Genomic DNA, 20,894 nt, shown 5'->3' on the forward strand with positions numbered 1-20,894 from the left:
TTTCATGTAAAATAAACGGAAAAGTTATCAGTAATAGTTATTGATATTTCGGAACTGTTTAGCTTTATCAAAAACACACCAATAAATTCAAATGTGATTTCCATGATAAAAAAAAACCTGCTCAGACCCAATTATAGTGATCGTTTTTTAAATGCATTCAGAAATATTTAAAGCAATCCGTAAAAATAAATCTGTCAAACATCAGAATATTCTCGGACTAAGTTGAATGTTAAGATTTGTTTACACCGAATTATCATAAAAGGTGTAAAAATTAATCTGATTGACTCGTAACCTGATATTGCTATATTAGAGGACATCACATGTGTGTAATTATTAACATCTTTTAGTCTTTAAAATATATTTGATAAGTAAGTTAATATCATTTTACGATATTTTACGATAGAGAAAACCATATATCTTTGCGTTACACTCGAAAAGAGTTTACGATCTTTTACTTGAAATTAAAGTTATCTGGCGGCATCTGGCACAATTCACGCGCATCACATTATTTTCTGTTAACACTCTACTACACCCCCATTTAATTTTTATAACACGATATTTTCCGATTTTCTAGTTATAATGATAAAAATATATCTAACAAAACTAAAAATAATCTTAACTTCTTTCCAAATATAGTTAATTTTCTTTTGTTATTTTGTGAAATATGGACCGATTTTTTAGATTTTTTCAGCTGTAGTTTTTATTTATTGAACAGAAACAGGTGTCGTTGTCCATGTAGCGATTCGCAAAAAGCCACAGGAGTTTCCGTGTTTATTTACATTGGTAGGTAGACAAGCCCTTTGATAACAGATCACGTGATAAGATCAGTTTCTGTAAACTTTACGGGCGACAGCGGCATCGCAGATACCCCACAAAGGAGTTATCACGTACTTGACAAACTGAGTCGGAAGCTTTTATTTTCTTAAAGAAATCAGTGGGATCCGAATGTGCTAATTTTTCGTTGGAGTTCCTGTCAATATAATACTTCCATGGACAGAATAACTGTAGTCTTTGGTTATATGATTTGAATTTATATTCAATTTTTTGGTTTTGTTCAATACACTGTGCTGTTGGAATTACCCCCTCCCCCAAAAATATATATATAAAAAAATATTAACCTCCTTTCTTTTTACTTTTGTGCAATACAGTATGCTGTTGTGTATTGATACCCCTTTTTTAGCAATAAAAAATATTAGAAGAAATTTTCTGTTAAATTTCTGAAATCTGAAATGAGAAGAAAATGCTCCCACCCTTTTTTTTAATTTCCCTCAAGATATGGTCATAATCTCAATTCACAATGTAGTTTGAAATCATAATTACCCATTTAAATACATCATAAAAGTCTTCAAATAGAATATGACATACATAATCATGGCTTAAATTATTATTCCTTAACCACCATTTAATAGTTACTTCTAAAAATAAATTAACAGCTAATCACCTCAAGACAATACAGCATTTCTCTATACATATTTTAAAAAGAGGTGTTCGGGAGGTTATCCAAAATTATCATAACATTGTAACTACTTAATTTATAGTCCATGAACTAGGATACCCTAGTTTTTGCCCCTTTTTTTGTCCCTAATTAATAAACGGTTTGAGCTAGAACCACTCAAAGCCAATCCTAACCACTCCTTGAAGGTATGGAAACTCCTGATATAATTTCAGAGAGATCAATACACCATTCCACAAGTTTTTGACTGACTAGAAAAATTCTTATCAGTGCCCCTTTTCGGTCTCTTATTTCTAAGCTGTAGCGACAATAACCCCCAAAATCAAATCCAACCTTTCTTTTGTGGTAATAAACCTTGTGTTTAAATTTTATCAATTTCTTTCTTCTTATACTAAAGTTATTGTCTGGGAACAAAATGTCTTCAGACGATGCTGATCATTCTGATGAGGACAACGCTATACAAATATATGACAGCCATTTTTTTGCGGTCGTATAAAAATCAAAGGATAGTCACCTATTGTCTTTGATAAGGGTTATGATTATAAATATTTTTTGCCAAAAAAAATAAAATCAATATTGAATTGAAACTTTTTATTTCCCATTATTGACAAAAGATTGCACTTCCCAAATCATTAGTCTTACACTTGAATAACCTTCACGGGATACAATATAGAAATTGATCTGTCACATTTCAAACAATTCAGCAAGTTCATCCTGGATCTACGCATCCTTTTTCACAGATCATAAATTTAGCAGTCTGTCCAGTCTTCTGAAATAAAAATAAATCAACTAATTCAAACCAGTGCTGTGAAGTGGCTTACTCAATAATAAATTTAAATTTGCAGTCTAAGCGGTATAGATTGTTTTGTCATGAGTACTATTTTTTTCTTATTTCAAGTCTTTGTAAAAATTCATATTTTTTCCCTAATTGTCAACATGTTTAATAAGATCTTATTATTTAATTGAGTGCTAACCATTAAACTTTCATACCCGTAGCCAGGGGGGGTTCGGGGGGTTCAGATGACCCCCCCTTGAAAACAAATAAGCACTGTTAAAGTCGATGTTCTGTTCGAATTGTGACTGTTAAAGTCGAGTTTGTGAGTCAAACGAACCCCCCTTTGGAAATTCCTGGCTACAGGCCTGACTTTAAATCTGTGTATCATGTATAATTTTAATATGCATGATATGTGTGAGGCAGAGTTTTGATAATAAAATTCAAATTCATGAAGGAGAGAGTTTGGAAATATCAAAAATGTAATATTTACATAAGCAATACTTGTAATATCTAACCTCAAGGTAGACATTCAAAATAAATAATATACTGTAAATACTGTGTGCATTTTTTTTTAATCCTTGGCCACAAATGTAAATGCAAAATTAAACAAAAATGCAAAATTAATAGCATTGCAAAATACTTGTGAAGGTAAATCACTCTGAAACTATGAATCCAAGTTTTAATTATTGCAAACCTAATACTGTCCTATTTTTTGCATTATGAAGTTTTCACAATAATCTATGAAATTACATTTAATTCATTCAACCTCAGAATCTAGTACTCTATGATGATATTAATAATAATGAAAGCTGTGTACAACCCAATGACAAATTTTACATTCTTGAACATTCATTTATGCCGATATAATTTAATTTTTGATGTAAAACGCCTTCTGATTGGCTGACGTCGATTTGTTTATCAGCTCACAGACATAATTTTGTCATGTGACCGTGACGTCATTAACGTTTTTTCATGATTTACTCTGGTTAAAAATGAATTAAAAAATTAAATTATAAGAAATGACGATTATATTTTTTCTGCCTATTAGAAACAACATAAAAAATGTGGTGCACACTTGAAATAACCCTCTACGCAGGTTATTTGATGTGCACCACATTTTTTTGTTATTTCTTCATAACAGAAACAAATATTACAGTCATTCCCTAAATTATCCATGAAAATTAGAACCCAAAAGAATAATAATGAATTCACAATAAAAATATTTGATAAACTAATGTACACTTACTGATCTAGAACTTTTGACAAGTACGAGTTGTCTCTCTTGGTCTCCCATACTTGACACCAATACTCTAGTGTGTGGTACATGTGACCAAACTTTGCCCAAACTTGCTTTCTTTTCTCCATCACTTACTACAACATTATTGCTCACCTAGAATTAAATTTATATTACGCACTTAAGCAAAATAATATCAAATAAATAGCATTGGAAACTTAGAACTGTCAATTAGCATGTTCTAAATTTATTAAGGAGATCTAGAAGAAAAATGCTTCCAGGTGGATAATTATATTATAAATACTTATTCATTTAGATAGATTCCCTTCATTGCTAGAGTATATATACAATTGCATATCAATGTGATTAAATGTTTGGTGAAGGTGTTTCCATAATTAAAGGTATTTTGTGTTGGGGTAAAATCACTTTTTCAAGACCTTGCCCACCTATAAAACTTTTAATCATTTTACTCATCATTCTTACAAAATTCTAAGATAATGCAATCACCAATATTTAATCAATTTCAGTTCTTCCCATAGTACAGCTCCTCACCACCAATCAGCCAAAAAAATGTGTTTGGCTTCCAACAAAATGAAGAAAAAAAAAGGAGTAAAATGTTCTTAAAAGGACTTTTTTTTGTGGACATAAAAAAAATACAGAACGGATATTTCTCTGTGTCTTGGTTAATAAATAATTGTGAAAGGGAAATAATCAAATCTCACCATTTCCAGTTAACATAGTTTAGTAATTCAATTTTGGATGTAACACATCTTCTGATTGGCTGACGTGATTTTGTTATGAGCCCAGAGACATAATTTAGTCATGTGACCGTGACGTCATCAACGTTTTTTCATGGTTTTCTACAGTTTAAAATGGAATTTAGAATTAAATTATAAGAAATGACTGTAATATTTTTTCTGTCTATGAAGAAATAACATAAAAAATGTGGTGCACACTGTTAAATAACCCACTACATGCGTTATTCAGTGTGCACCAAATTTTTTATGTTATTTCTTCATAGACAGAAAAAATATTACAGTCATTCCTTAAATATATTTCAATAATATTAATGCTAACAGCACTTACCAATACAGACAATGAATAATCAACAGCCAATAGTTTTAGGAGCTGTGACAACTGTGCAATTAATCCATGACCTGGAAAAAATTAATGATGCATTTTATATTTTTTTAAATAAAGTGTGATGGAAAACATCTGGTGATTAAATTATTTGTTTTTAGGAGTTGCTGGAATATATTTATGGCCTGGGTTCCCATATGTTATAACAAGAGACCTTAACATTGTTCATTGAAGACCCATTGGTGTCGTAATCTTTCTGCTGTTGTCTGTATTTTGGACGGGTTGTTGTCTCTTTCACATATACAATGTATCCCATTTCCATTCTCAATTTTTTTTTTATTGTTTTTCATTATGACCACGTTTTATGTACATGCAGATCAATGAATACAAGCTAACTACTATCTAACTGGTTTCAACCAGGTATTTGGTAAATCACTGAATACTTGTTACCTACCATCTGACTGGTTTCAACCAGGTATTGGGTAAATCACTGAATACTTGTTAACTACTATCTAACTGGTTTCAACCAGGTATTGGGTAAATCACTGAATAGTTGTTACCTACCATCTAACTGGTTTCAACCAGGTATTGGGTAAATCACTGAATAGTTGTTACCTACCATCTAACTGGTTTCAACCAGGTATTGGGTAAAACACTGAATACTTGTTACTTACCATCTAACTGGTTTCAACCAGGTATTGGGTAAATCACTGAATAGTTGTTACCTACCATGTAACTGGTTTCAACCAGGTATTGGGTAAAACACTGAATACTTGTTACCTACTATCTAACTGGTTTCAACCAGGTATTGGGTAGATCACTGAATACTTGTTACCTACCATCTAACTGGTTTCAACCAGGTATTGGGTAAATCACTGAATACTTGTTACCTACCATCTAACTGGTTTCCACCAAGTATTGGGTAAATCACTGAATACTATTTACCTACCATCTAACTGGTTTCCTCCAAGTATTGGGTAAATCACTGATGCAACATTGTCAATTATAATCAGCTTCAAGCCAGCATAAAAGGGATCAGACTGAAAAATAAACATGAAATCAAAACTTGTTTCATAGAAAAATAAGATTTCATCTTAACTAACTTGACCTTTGCCTAAATTTTATTTGAATTGACCAAGGGCAGCTATTGAGAATCTAGTGCAACTTAATTCTAGTTTTAAATAAATAAATGAAGTCAAAAATAGTACCAATAAGTAGTGCAAGCAGCAGGCCCTGTTCATGTGCTAGGTTTTAAGATATATTTAAGAAAATTTCATTTCATTTAATGATTGAAATTTTTTTCACTAAGCTTTGTCAAAATTCACGTCCTAGCTAGGCCTTTTATTGAGAAGACAGTTTACAAGGTCTCAAGACAGATTTGGCCATGTTTCAGCCACAACCTTAAAATAGCATTCACAAGTAATATCTACAGCTTTTAAGTCCAGGACAATTAACACTCTTGAATGAAAGAGGTTTGTATTGATTACCTGTTGTATAATGTTTACTTTGATCTGTTGAAGCTCTGATAATAGGCTGTATATATCATACGTTTGGATGCATCTGATATGGCTAAACACATCAGGGTTGTCCTACAAAAAACAACAAATGTCTATATGTATTTCATTAGTTGTACTAAGAATACAAAAAAAAACATATTAAATATAGAGCTTGGCACAAGGAAAATATTTAGTAGATGTCCTTTGTTTCTGTATATCAAATTAATTGTTTGTTATTTTTTTGGATTTACAATAATCAAACCTTTAGGTTTCTATTTTGGATTGTTTTATATTTGTCATTTCATGGTCTTTAATTAGGGGTGGATCCAGCTACTTTCAAAAGGGGATTCCAACCCCAGGATAAAAGGAGGGGGTTCAACCATATGTCCCCATCAATATGCAATTTATTGTCCAAAAAAAGGGGGATTCCAAAAATGTTCACAATTTAAATTAATAATAGCCTTAAAAATGCTGAAAAGTAAATCAATAATGAGGTAAATTGCTATGGTGTCCAATCACATGTAAGTGAATGTTTGCCATTAATCTGATATCTTCAACATAATTTTTACTCACCTCCTGTTGATATTTAGTGTATAAGATTTCCTCCAGTCTCTCTGCACAAAATCCACCTGCCGTATCCACATACATAACATTCTGTTTAGAATGACATATAACTGATGCTGTCATACTTAAACATATCTAAAACAAAAGAATATATTTACTATAAATTCTTTCAATTGCCATCTGTTTATAATATCTTTTAAAACATGCTTCAGAAGTATAAGTGCAGCAGGAAAGAATTCTTTATGTAAACATATAAAGGCATATAGTTTTCAAAATAAAATAAAAAACAAGTGAAACTGCGAGCTACTGCTCACTGATGATACCCTCGCCGCAAGTGGATAATATTAATAGTGTAAAAATATGCAAGTGTTCGGTAAACAAGAAGTTGTCGAGTGATGAATCTGAAAACGCATCACACGGTATAGCTGACTTATATAAATCCTGAAACCAAATTTCAGAAATCCTTGTATTGTAGTTCCTGAGAAAAATGTGACGAAAAATATTCATGGGACGGACGGACTGCCTGACGGACAGACAGAGGTAAAACAGTATACCCCCCCCTTTTTAAAGCGGGGGTATAATTAAATGAGATAACTGTATTGTATTTTAATCCATTGGTGATTTGATGGTTACAAATCAAGATTACTGGCGATGCGTTAGCAAATCCAGAAAAGGGGTAATTTTTAACTTCAAATCACAGATGCTGTCAGAGCTTAAAATTCAATATTTTATCTCCATTCTCATGAATCTGATGGAAAACAATGTAAAAACATACGTTTAAAATCTGCAATACCTTGTTTGCGTAATTAGAAAATCCTGGCCATGTTCTGAAAATGCCTTTCTAATAATCTGAGATTTACAGACAAACCTGAGTTTTGCCAGAAGCTATTTCTCCTGCTACTTCTGTTACCTCTCCAGTATACAATCCACCATCCAGTATCTGATCAAACCTAAATCAAATCATATCATGCTTTAGTATTACAATGTAGGAAATATACCACAGGCATCCTTTAGCCTGTATAATGCTAAGGATTGTTCCATAAAATATACATGGACAAGGGGAGGCAACTGTAATTTGTAGTAATAGATAGATGTGATATGTCGTGTTGTACAGTCTCAAAAATGTTAATGTTAGTAGGTACTTTATCTACAACATGCATTCCTTTAATACCAGTTATGTTTTAATGGAAACAGGTAAAAAAATTGCCCCTCACTTTTTATGTACATGTTTAAAGTCAGGAGCCTGTAACTCAGTGATCTTTGAGGGTTGATGCATGTTGGTCATAGTTTCTTTTGTCATTCAACAGTCTGCAGGTTTTCTCAATTGAAATACCTTGTAATGGTCAACCAAGGCTCTTTCATAGCTTTCTATTTTGCCTAATATTTATCACATCCCTGTCCCCTGACCTCTTGTTGACATTGCCTTATTGGAAACTTTACCACATTTCTTTATTTTTCTAGAACATTTAAAAATTGTTTTGTTCTGAATCAATATTTTTTTTCAATCTCCAAATGATTTTTTCTGATTGTGTACTTAACATGTGTATTTGTGTAGTTTCTGTTTTTCATGAAACTTGTCATTTACTGTTGTTCTTCTATTATTTGGTTTTGTTTCATTAATAAATAATGGAGATGTGAGGTATATCCTCAAATAAAAGATGGCAACATTACGCCTTTCAACAAAATATACTTATGGTCATGATGGTAGACAGGTTTTTCAAAAATATTTTTATTTTAAGTTTTAAACTATAAAATTGAGAATGGATTAATATGGGGAATATGTTAAAGAGACAACAACAGGACCAAAGAACAGATAACAGAATGTAAATAAAATTTGTATGCATATATACATGTACCATGTAAACAAAATGTATATGTAAATAGATTATTTTTAACATAAACTTACCCTTGACAAGCTGTAGGTAAGATTGAGGTAGATGTAAGGACAGTGTTATACAATGCTTCTCCAGTTACAGGGAATGAAGAATACTGTGCTAACAAAACATTAACAATGGCAACCAAATCCTGCAGGAAAAATGAATTCATCAGAATCTATAATATATTGTTACCACATGGGTGTTCCATTTTTAGAGTGTAATATTGCAGGGTATAACTTCTCTTACTTTTTCCTTTGCCCAACAGGGCACAAAGTGGAACATCAAATGAGATTAACGAGGCGCTTGTTCCTTGTTTTATTGCTACAATAACATCCAATTAACACCTTCATAACCTATACAATTACATGCACCAGAATATACAATCATTGTAAATACATGTAGTGATCACCTGTTGAAAATGGGTGAATGATATTTGCGCCAATTTCATTTTTACATTTGCGCTGTTTGAATATTTGCTTTTTTTTGCATTTACAGTTTAACATAGGTGATTAAATACTGGTCATACATATATATCAGAAAGTCAATGCAAATGATTGCGAGAAAGGTATACATATTTTTTCTAAAGTTGTTATTCTTTTATTTGCGCCGATTTCGTTTTTTTCCTTTGCGCCTAATTTAAATCTGTCCTGATTGCATAAAGTTTAAAATATAGGTGAGTAAATACTGTCCATACATATCGTAAGGTCAATGCAAATGATCACAAGATAGGCAATATGTCTGCAATATCTGAAGATAAAATTTTTAAGTGCTGTCTGAAATACTTTTATCTGTTATATACTTTAAACAGCTGTAAAAATGGAAACTCCGTAACTCTAATTTACACCCTCTTACCAGCGAAAGATAAACCGAGTGTTATGAAGTTAAGTATGTGGAAAATAACTTGGGATCCCTGTCGTTAAAAACAACTTTCCTTTTGTGGCCCACATTTTGCATATTGACTTTCAATGAGCAATGCATAATGCAATTTTAGATGCTTTTGTGCAATGTAGAATAGATTGTTGTTGTTTTCAACTGGCTCAGAACTTGGCGTAGGAAAATTGGGCTAAGCAGAGTATAAAGACAAATTATGTAAATGGCTATCCCTATTACGGTAAAGGAACAGTAAATGGGCTATGTCGCAGATTTTGCTAAAAAATTGCAAACAACCTTGGCTCGTTGAACTACAACTGAAAATCGAAAAAATAAGACATTTATCTCTTTTATTATCTGAAAAATTGCAGATTGATTGCGGTGACCCTATCTTTATTTTGCATCATTATAACGGAAATTTATGTATCAACAACATATAGTTTTTTAAGAAAAATCTATGGAGTAGAATTAGAGATTTGTCGATTTTAAGACAAATTTTAGAAGGGTTTTTCGATAAATGCACTATTATTTCGATTTTCAGTTGAAGTTCATCGAGCCAGAGTTGTATGCCAAATTTTATTGAAATCTAAGACATAGCCCATTTACTGTAACTTGACCTTAATTGACTATTTATCACATTTGTACAACAACATGTGGCTGACGGAAGAGGTCTATTAGGAATATAAAATGAAAAATAACCTTCACCTGTAATTTACCTGTAAACATTGGTAAAAAAAAACGCTGGTTGAAAACTCAAGATTGTCATAATTTCCTCACTCAATATGCATAAACATGATAATTATCTTTTAATGAGGCAATACACAACATAAAATTATAAAAATAATTCACATTTTAATATTCTTTTCCTCTTGTTTGGTTTCACAATTGTATTTCACAATTTGTTTCTGTATTTTCTGGACAACATGGAGACTGATGCACAAATAATGCATTTTGCAAGTTTACATGTATTATATATGTATACATGTATGTACAAAGAGTTTTAAACAACAAAAAAATACTAAAAGGTAAAAATATTATTATTCTAAAACACAAGTAAAGGTAATATATGATCTGTTATTATACTATGACAGGATAAATGTAATACTTGCTGTTATACAAAATAAATGATAAAATATCATGTAAATAAATGTTTTAATTTTTTCTAAAAAAAAAAACTTTCTTGTTGCTAAAATTGTTTTCTTTTGCATATTCTTTGTATATTTATTTGGAATAAAAGGGGGGGCCTGAACCCCCTAAATCTGCCTCGGACTAGCTGTGGAACCGTAGCTCATAGGTCCTTATGTTATTTTTTTACTATATGCGGACCCGCAAATAGTTAAAAAATAACATAAGGACCTAAGAGCTCAGTACAGTTCAGCAGCTGGCCTCTGACAAGAGTGGGTCAATTTGTCAGTGGTGCAATTTGCCAGTTGGACGAGTTGTCTTGCTTCCTTGACCCCACCAGAATTCAAACTTGATCTGTATGTAATGGTTATATGTGTTTTATGTGTTTACATAAGTAAGTTTCATAACATTTGGTTGAGGCAAACTAAAGTATCTATATAGGTAAGGAGAAGGAAAACAAAATGATTATCTGAACCTTGTATGACAGTTTTGTTTTCTGTGATAAGTCTTCTAGATTTTGAGTGATTAGATCTACAACAGATCGGATTCCATTGTCTTTTAATGTTGTTACAACATCATCTGTTAAAGCTGAACAAATACCACATCGCAAAACTGACATTTCTTCTTAGACCGGAAATCAATTTTCTAAACTTTGTGTCCATCACGGTATATTTTCCGGAAAACCATTCTATTTACTGTGACTTTTTTTCGGTGAATGCACAGATATTTTTGTATAGTATAATATTTATACGCCTAAGTGGACAGATTGGATCATTTCATTGAATCATGCATCAAATTTAAAATGATGAATTTACCTTTAAGTAAGTAGGTTAGTAAATTTTATTCAAAGTCGACATATGTAGGACAACTGACAAGCCGGACGTATAACTAGACTTGAGAAGAAGACTGAGAAGATGCTTTAGTTCCATAAAATAGGCTCACAAGGAGCATAATATAATATGATCTAATATCATTGTAATATTATTATTTTACAAATATAATAAACAATACAGTATATATATAGTTAGTACTTACAAACACAAATAAGACACATCAGTTTTCACATATTAGTATTTATATATGACATATATATATAAAAGAGAGTGATTAAGGGGGGTGCTGAACAAGGAAACACGTGAAATAAAAATCGCAAAAACGTAGCACGAAAAATAAAAATCGGGAAAAACAAAGCACGAGAAATAAACTCGTAAATATTAAGGAAAAAGGTAGCAGAAGTTATTACTCAGCTGTTCTTGGATATTATGTAGCCATTATTAATGGGCATGAATGAAGACCTTGCTGTCACATTTTAGCGTCTGCTACTTGCATCTGATTTGATTTTTTTAATTAAGTATGGTAATTTGATGGACTTTATTACATATCAAACATATACAATAGAAAGTAAAATGGTAACAATATACATCAATTTCTATAAGATTACACAAGTTTAAGAAGGTACTCATGATATATCAAACTCGTCATAGATACCAGGCTTAAATTTAGTATACATTTTTATATACTAAATTAAACATTAATTTTTTTTAGACTGCAGATGTTATTATCTTCATTCTATAACAATCACATACATTTAATTTCAGGCAGGATCAGAACCATGAAAATCATTACATTACGTGTATATATATGTGTTTATTTTTAGTATTTTGGACGAGGAGACATTGTCTATACACTTACCTTCGATGAACGATGTTTCACGCAAAATTCAGATTCAGTTTTTAGCAGTTATACATGCATTAAAAATAAGGGACAATATACCAAGGGACAATAAGAACCAGATGTCGAACAAATTTACCGAACAAGCAGCAAAAAAGAAATCAGACAAATAACAGTTCATTAAAGACTTCACAAAAAAAACTAACATTTGTACAGCTATAGAACGTCACCGGTAACCGGGAATAAAATTTTGTCCTAAATAATTATAAACATTTCCTGCTTAATTAAGGGGACCCGTCGCGTTGCGAATGGATATTCAAAACGATATGTCGTATTTAGTTGTGTCCCTATCGAGGAAAAGACGACAGATTTGAGGCTGCGGCAAGTGGAGCATATCTGTTGTCATCTTTGATTTATATTTTCCATAATGCACAACTAAATTATAATTTCAAAGAGATTACATAAAGTTTACCGTTGACCATTAAAAGATCTTGATACAATCCCCCTGTTAACTACAATTCCTAATCAAGGAAACCGTAATATATGAATTTTCTGGCAGATATTTATTTCCTATGCAAGCGCTTTTTAAATGACCGTAAACAAGAAAATTTCACAAAAGAAACACATAATATATTTTCTTGCAAAGTGTAGATCTCTTCTGTGTCAACCTATATAGCGGAATAGAAAGTTAGATACTCATGAATGTGTATCATTCTTCGTCATGCAGAAGCTCCTGCATAAATTTGAAAATAAGTAGACGTGGTACGATTAGATATAAGACTTTATTTAACAAAAACCAGAGGGACACAATTATAATTGTGTTAACAGTTGTTATGTCAAACAGTTATATAATTACACCACCGTCCTAGGATAATGGAGGATTATATGCCTGCAAACATGTTTCTGTAAATATGTGTCTGTAATTCTGCGGCTGTTGTTTTATTAATTTGTACTTAACCAAGGCCGTTATAGTTTTCTCGTTTCATTGAATTTGGATACAGAAATAAAGCAATGGCAACATCGATACATTAGTAAGGAAAACCTAAAATATGATTCGGATAAAAAAATAATCATAAATTCATATTGCATCTTCAAAGTAGAAGGTGTTATAAGTCTTAAGTAATTTATTTGTTGTAAATATCAATGAAAAAAATCTTGACTACAAAATACCAAGCTGGTATTCATGCTTTCACTTCACAGCTGTTCATTCGTTTGGTGTTTTTTATCATTTGATTTTGCCATTTGATGAGGAACTTTCCGTTTTGAATTTTCCTCGGAGTTCAGTAATTTTGTGATTTTACTTTCTATAAAATCAGCATAATATATGAATAACAGAACAACAATGCAAAATGTTTTTTAAATCCGGCAAGCCTGTGAAAAACTTGTACTTGTCTTTCCGATAGTTTAACATATCTCGAAAGACTAATTTTATGAGGGTATGGAAAAGTAAAATCACATAAATACTCAACTTAGAGGAAAATCAATTCGGAAAGTCTATAATCAAAAAAAAAAAAGTTACATGGCAAAATCAAATAACAAAATGCATAAAAAAAGAATGGACACGAACTGTCATATGGAAGCGGTTTGCAGATTGCAGAACAATGTGCAAAATATACAAAAGAATGAACAACAAAAAAACTATTTTAAACAAGTATAATGAAGAATATAGAAAATGTCATATACAATTAAAGACTACAGAAATGGAGGACCACATCCAGACCTTCATTTAATTAGTCTTGAACTCCTCGAGTTTCTTTTTAATGTTTCCAATATGCCTACAATAATAATAACACATAAAAAAAAACATATAAAAAACACAAAAAATATCAAAACGACACATTAACTTAGATATTGCGTCTTCAAGTGCTTGGCCATCATGGTGCTGGTTGCATATTTGTTACTGTATTCAAACTTTTTTGGACGACTGTAATACAATTTCCTCCTAAACTTGTGCATTGATTAATATAATACTGACTAAATCGTTCTTCTAAATGTTAAGTTCTTGTAATATGTTGGTAATGACCAAGCTATGTAAAGTCATTCTCATGATTTCTTGTTCGCCAATGGCGTATCCATATCTATTTTTACTTCATTTTTGTCTTTTAGTTCCAAGTAATGTTCAGGGCTGTAAGATTTATTGTCAACAGATGTAGAGGTGTTTTGAATTTCTGTACGAGAACAACATTTTTTGTTCACAAAAGTTCTTAAAAGGAACAGAAGAAATAAGATGATATGACAAATTGGAATCGCTACCAGTACAGTTATCAGTGACAAACCGGTAGTGTATCCAGTATTGCTCCAGTCAAAGGTTGAATAGATATAGGATTTCTCCTGAGCATTGGTACCTCCTGATACCGTATATATAATAGAGAACATGACATACGCTGCACCAAATACCATTGGATGGAAGAGATGATAGAAACGCACAGGGATTCCAGTCAGGAATAAGTTGACTAAAACGTACACCATATTCAATCCGTGTGTTTCTATGTTTACCGCTGTAGTTGTGCTGGAACCTGAAAATACAAATACAAAAGTGTAATTATAAATAGATATAAGAAGATTTGGTTTGAGTGCCAATGAGACAACTCTTCATCCAAGTCACAATTTGTAAAAGAAAACCATTATAGGTCTTCAACACGGAGCTTTGGCTCACACCGAACAGCAAGCTAGAGAGGGCTCCAAACATTTCTAATGGAAAAGCATTCAAACAGGCGAAAAAAACAACGGTCTAATCTACATAAAAAAAACAGAAATTCAGGAAAATAAGTTCATCTCAAAACCGGATTGATTTTAAATTACAAAGGATATTTTAAAGTCGACTAACAAAGTTGAGAACATTAAAAATTAACTACAGACAGAACTACTTACTTGAATAAATCAATCCCCAATACAGCATAGTTACTAAAATACTTGCTGAATTTGAAACGTTAAAAAACACCCAATCAACTTTCAGATACCACGGCATTTCCGAACACGCACCTGAAAAAGAATATGGAGAAGAAAAGAATTTCAATTTTATTTTTATCCTTAGTAATGTTCCTTTAAATATTCATTCTGCTTTTTCTGGGTTCATTTTGGCGGACCTAAGATTTTTGAAAGGGGGCGTATTCCATATTTTTTTTTTTAAAAAGTGGAAAATTCTTTTTACGGAGTATTTACCAAATGATTTCTGAACAGAAGACAGTACAATTTTTAAACTGAATTAAATAGTCAGATAAAAAGTAGAAAAAATTTAAAGATTAAAGCAGCCATGACAATTTATCAGATAACTTACCTAGAATTATGTCATCTCTTTTGACAACAATGTATACCACACATATAGCGTCAATGAGGGTAGAAAAGGTCAGGACAAAATATGCCCAGTTTGTTACGTATATAAACCATTTCACTTGTTGCGCAGGGTCATCTCCAGCCCATTGGTAACTATAAACTCCAGTCAAAACAATCCAGACTAAATGGTACAGCGCCCAAAATATACGCCAAATTATGTATAGCTTTTGGTAACCAAACTGAGAAAATAAAATAATGATAATAATGATGGTGTCAAAAGTGCTAAGAGTTATTGTACACGCTTATTTCAACGGGACAGTATATTCGAAATAGAAGAAAACACAAAATGTCCAGCTATACATACTACATTGATTGATAGTACACTTATATCATGGGCCACCAGTTTTTACGGATGGAGGGAGCTAGACAGCCCACAGAGAACTATCGATATAAGTCAATCAAGGTCAAAGCCGAACGCATGTTGCACGAGTGGAGTTCGAAGTTTACATTGGGAACTGCATTATTTGTTGTCTAATTGCAGGGGCGGATCCAGCCATTTTTTTAAAGTAGGGTTCCAACCACATGTCCCCATTCAAATGCATTGATCCTCCAAAAACAGGGGGGTTCCAACCCCCGGACCCCCACCTCCAGATCCGCCAGAGTTAGCAAAAGAGGTCGAACGCATACTTGATGATATCAGACAGGTCCTGGATTAATTTGAATTTGGTATTTGAAAACTGATATTGAAGGGCTCTCTCATCAAAATCTTGCAAATCTTGCAACAAGAAACGTTGTATTGTGTGTACTGTTGTTTGGTTGTCTTTTCGTCGTTTTTTGGTTGTTGTTTTTTTTTGTCATAACATTGCCTGTTTTATAGATAATGAGTATAAATATTTCTTTGTATCTTTCGGCTTTTTTTTATATGACTGAATTGTAAACAGTTATAATAAACGGCGTTGTGTTGCTTGGGTTATTTAAAGATTTCAATTTCATTTTATTTATTACAAGTGAATAGATCTTTTTGTTTATAATGATAATGATTATATCATATAATATTTAAGGTGTTTAATCAGTTTGAATGAAGCAAATGTTCTTCAAACTAGGTAATAAGTATAAATCATATCAAACAAAATAAATGTCAAAATAACTAAGACTTAGAGACGAAGAACATCCGTAAAAGTTTTTCCTTTGCTTTTTGGATGTTTCCCCTAATCTTTCTTTTATCTCTGTTAATTCCATTTCATTGTTTCAGAATCAATATTGCCTATAACAATATAATCTAAAAATTTTCTATTTTCAAATAATTACATCAGATGTATGTTTCATTATAAAACTTTATTCTGATTGGCTAACTGAACATCACGTGTTATTCCGTACGCAATTGCATCACTCAATAAAACTTTTCATCCATGATAACACGTGGTCCAACAATAAAGTGCACAGGTGAATCAAATAAAAAAATATAAAATTCGTGTTTTCTAGATTATAGCTTAAAAATGTTATTATAAGTATTGAATGCTTCTTTTTTGTAACTTCATAGGGTTGTAAAAGTGTGACCGAGCGCACATTTTTAGAATGAAGCGCTTCTGCGCTTCATACAAAATGTTTTTCGGTCAACGCTTTTACACCCCAATGAATTTACAAAAAGAAGCATTCAATTCTTAAATGGAATGCATTTTTTTCTTTGTCGGTTGCCAATGGACAAATGAATAATTTACGTTTTTTGATTGAGGTAAGCCTTCCAATTTATATTTTATCGTGTGTTTTTTCTTTGTTGTGATGCTATACTATTGCATAAAAAGGAAGATAGTTTGGAACCATTAAACGTTTAATCCCGCTTCAAATATTTCCGCCTGTCCTAAGTTAGGAATCTGATGTAGTTATCGTTTGATAATGTAATTTATAAGTGTTTCTCGTTTCTGGTTTTTATATAGATTATACTGTTGGTTTTCCCGTTTGAAAGGTTTTACACTAGTAAATTTGGGACCCTTTATAGATTATTCATCGGTGTAAGCCAAGGCTCCGTGTTGAAGGCCGTACATTGACCTATAATGGTTTACTTTTATAAATTTTATTTGGATGGAGAGTTGTCTCATTGGCACTCACACCACATCTTCCTATATCTAAGTAAATGAGAAACACTGAAAAAAATTCCCAAACTTTCATTCTCAATTTAGTTAAATTCTTTATGAACTTTCATGACCAAAAGGCTATGGACTGAAAGTAGAATTTATCCCCGTACTTGAGACTCTGAGACTTAAGGAGAGTTGGTGTTGTTGGAATGTATTCATATGTATGCTAGACACTTGTAACCGTATGTTGCTCACTTAAAGTCTGCTTGTTCTGTTGTGCGGTTGCTGTTTTATTGACATTTATGACTCATATCTTTTGTTCACGAATACATTTTCTCGCGCTATATATATTATAGAGAGATTTTCTTTAAATGTTCTTCAAAGTTTGAAGTATAATATAATCATAGTTTAGTTTCACTTGTCCATATAAATGACCATATATAAAATTTTATTGACCATGTGCAAATTTAACCAGTGGGGTTTATAATGTGAATAAACACTTCATTCAGATAACTGAATGACCATGTTACATAAACACCATGACACATGTTACTTTAAAGGGTATTGGGGTAGTTAAGACTTTTAATAAGGGAAATGCATCGGTCACTTCAAAGTTGCAAAAATTAAGTACCGACATTTATGACTTTATTTGAATAATGGGATAATTTCTCCGGGTACTATATAAGCAAGTTTGTTCAGTTGGGGTACTATCTGTATATTCCAACTGAACAGAGCTTTGTGTTTTTATTTAAAGGTTAGTAGACTTTCCACAATTTATTTGGTAACTTAATCAATTTAATTGAGAAAGAATTTATGGTTAAAAGTACATTTTTAAACTGTAATCCGAAAAAAGAAATTTTATCAATTTAACGGAAAACTTAAATTGTTCAATGTCATTTGATTTATTTACAACTTTATTGTATTTGTTAATTATCACTATTTCTAATTTGTATTTTAATTTGATGTTTTGTATTGTGTTATTATAATTAAACAAGATCTGTATATTCCAACTGAACAGAGCTTTGTGTTTTTATTTAAAGGTACTATTTCTGGAACCCTTGTGGCATGATAAAGTCCTAAACACGAATAGCATAAAAACTACTGGTTATCCGAATAGCACACAAAGCTTCATCCAACCTCTCGCTACACCAAGTCGAGTTATAGTCAAACCCCAAAAACAACAATCAAAAACAACTATAAAATATATACGTCTCTGTCATTTATAGCAAAGTGGCAGTGAGGTCTTCAACAATGAGCAAAAACTGTTACCTCACTGCAAGTTTAGGACGGCACCTATTGACCTAATTTTGAACGGTTTAAAATACCCTGTTAAGGTAACCAATCCCAATACAAGATCAGATGAGACATTTCACTCCTATTCTATAAATACATTCCATTTATTTTGTATTCTTGTCCTTCATTTCGGCTTATGTGGTTTGTATGCCTTTTTGTGTTTCTTCAATACATATGAAGTGGGCCTGTACTTATACATTCCGTCATTGTGTTATTGTGCTATGATAAATTTTGTATTATTGTCTTTAACTTTTGCTAATCTGCTTTGCCTAGTATATGTCTTTTTGTGCCTCTTTGTTACATATTTGTTTGTTTTTATCTATAATACTAAAAATAACGAGGTCCAATTTGTCAACCTTCAAGGGGTAAAAACGACAAATCAAAGAATTCAACTATTTATATAGCTAATATAGGACAAGGGTGCTGATTAAAAATTACACCACTCCAGACACTTTTGTTGTCCACATAGTTAATATTGCTAATAATTAACAAGTTCCGGGTCGAATCTTCGATCGAATCTTTGATCGGGTTGTTGTTTCTTTGACACATTCTCTACTTCAATTCCCATCAATTTTATCATATCGCACCTTCTTTTTTTATTTATATCTTATGCATCGTTCATTCTTAATGTTAGGTGAGAGATTTCAGAGTGATTTTGTTATCGTCGTTCATATTTTGTGTTGATCACTACTACGTACTCAACTATTCATTACAAAATAACTTTGGCATGTTATCCCCCCTTTTCCGACCCCCCATTTTTTTTAAAAATTAACAACAACAAAACCCCCCAAAAAAACGTCCCGAGTGGTTGAACAGAACACCTGCAGTAAAACACTAGTAAATTAAGAAAATGACTTACCTGAAATTTAATAAAATCATTTGGTTTGGAGTAATCAAGTTTAAACTCACTCAACAAAAAGTAATCTTTCCAGGCCATTTTTTATACGTTTAGTTGTCCTATGATGATTTGTAGGACATACGGTGACACATTTTTAGTAAAAGTGTGTTAACCACAATAACATCGATAAACGTGATCGTTACTGGTTTATAAATTACTTTTTACTATTAAAATCACCATCCGTGATGTTACCGTCAATGAAGCATGTATTTGTTTATTTATAATATTGTTTATTTTTTAATAGGAACTTTCAGGGGCAAAGACACTTCATTCTTTTAAATACCAAAACAGTTTGCACAAAATTTCCGAAAAGAACTACGAGTAGAGACAAAAATAATAGAAAGGGAATTAAAATTGCCACTTAGTTAGTAGAGACATCTTTCTTTTTCTTTTTAACAAGTCAATTATGAACATCTTGATCCTTCCGATAAAAATACAGGAAGGAAACGACAAGAAAATGTGACATGATATCAAAATTTTTATATTACAGTATCAATTGATTATTTTCAGGATAGAAACATTAAAGAAGGTTTAGAAAAATAGAGACTGTCTGAACAACAAAAACATAGACAAAAAGAAGGGCTATCTCAGGTGATTCGTAAGGGTTAACAGATAATGCTCCACATGAATTCAGGATCTCCACAAGTGTGATAACAACTCTATATATTTAACCTGTTATCTTAAAATTAAATTCATACTCCGATTTAGAAAGATCGAGGTAGTTCTACAATCGCTGTGCTGGAATAAGAGGACCGGTGTGAATCTTTCCTTTTTTCTTTCTCTTTAACATATTCAATCTTTTATAAGGATATTTGCGTGAATACCAATTATCTGGTTTCCACTTTTGAATAAAAAAAAATACTGAAAAGTTAAATTTATTTCCAGAAATATTTTCAAAAAGGAAGGTTTCTTAACTTTCCACATATCAAAAGCCTGTAACGGGATCGTTCTAGTTTAATTTTCGACCATATTTTACGTGACCTAACAAATTTCCTTTAAAAAAAGGGTGATGAACAACTCTACTGCTTTCAAAGTAAAAACCACAGGTTACTTAAATTTAAGAGAAGAAAAGACGCAAAAAGCTAATCGATATGCGATGTTTTTTTACAAAAATTTAGAAAACAACCATCTCAAAGAAACATAGTTCTGGAAACGATTCACAAAGGAGGTATTCTCATGCATGTTTCACAATTATTTCAGTCCAAACTATTAT

The 20,894-nt window shown here is 31.8% G+C and overlaps 2 protein-coding genes across 2 annotated transcripts; both read right to left on the reverse strand.

Moving 5' to 3' along the window:
• Positions 1–2,086: 2,086 nt before the first annotated feature.
• LOC134728266 (DNA repair protein RAD51 homolog 4-like) lies at positions 2,087–11,137 on the reverse strand. The gene is made up of 9 exons (XM_063592811.1): positions 10,950–11,137; positions 8,509–8,627; positions 7,471–7,552; positions 6,612–6,737; positions 6,030–6,131; positions 5,492–5,582; positions 4,549–4,619; positions 3,475–3,618; positions 2,087–2,222 (listed from the first exon to the last, which is right to left on the reverse strand). The coding sequence occupies exons 1-9, from the start codon at positions 11,091–11,093 to the stop codon at positions 2,163–2,165; spliced, it is 939 nt and encodes a 312-aa protein (XP_063448881.1). The 5' UTR covers positions 11,094–11,137; the 3' UTR covers positions 2,087–2,162.
• A 2,629-nt stretch (positions 11,138–13,766) lies between these two features.
• LOC134681646 (protein rolling stone-like) lies at positions 13,767–20,050 on the reverse strand. Its single transcript, XM_063541299.1, has 4 exons — positions 19,643–20,050; positions 15,423–15,657; positions 15,017–15,127; positions 13,767–14,661 (listed from the first exon to the last, which is right to left on the reverse strand). Exons 1-4 carry the CDS (start codon positions 19,718–19,720, stop codon positions 14,189–14,191), a joined length of 897 nt encoding a protein of 298 aa, XP_063397369.1. The 5' UTR covers positions 19,721–20,050; the 3' UTR covers positions 13,767–14,188.
• Positions 20,051–20,894: the final 844 nt, after the last annotated feature.

This window comes from Mytilus trossulus, chromosome 8, assembly GCF_036588685.1.
Source record: "Mytilus trossulus isolate FHL-02 chromosome 8, PNRI_Mtr1.1.1.hap1, whole genome shotgun sequence".
Lineage (NCBI taxonomy): Eukaryota > Metazoa > Mollusca > Bivalvia > Mytilida > Mytilidae > Mytilus > Mytilus trossulus.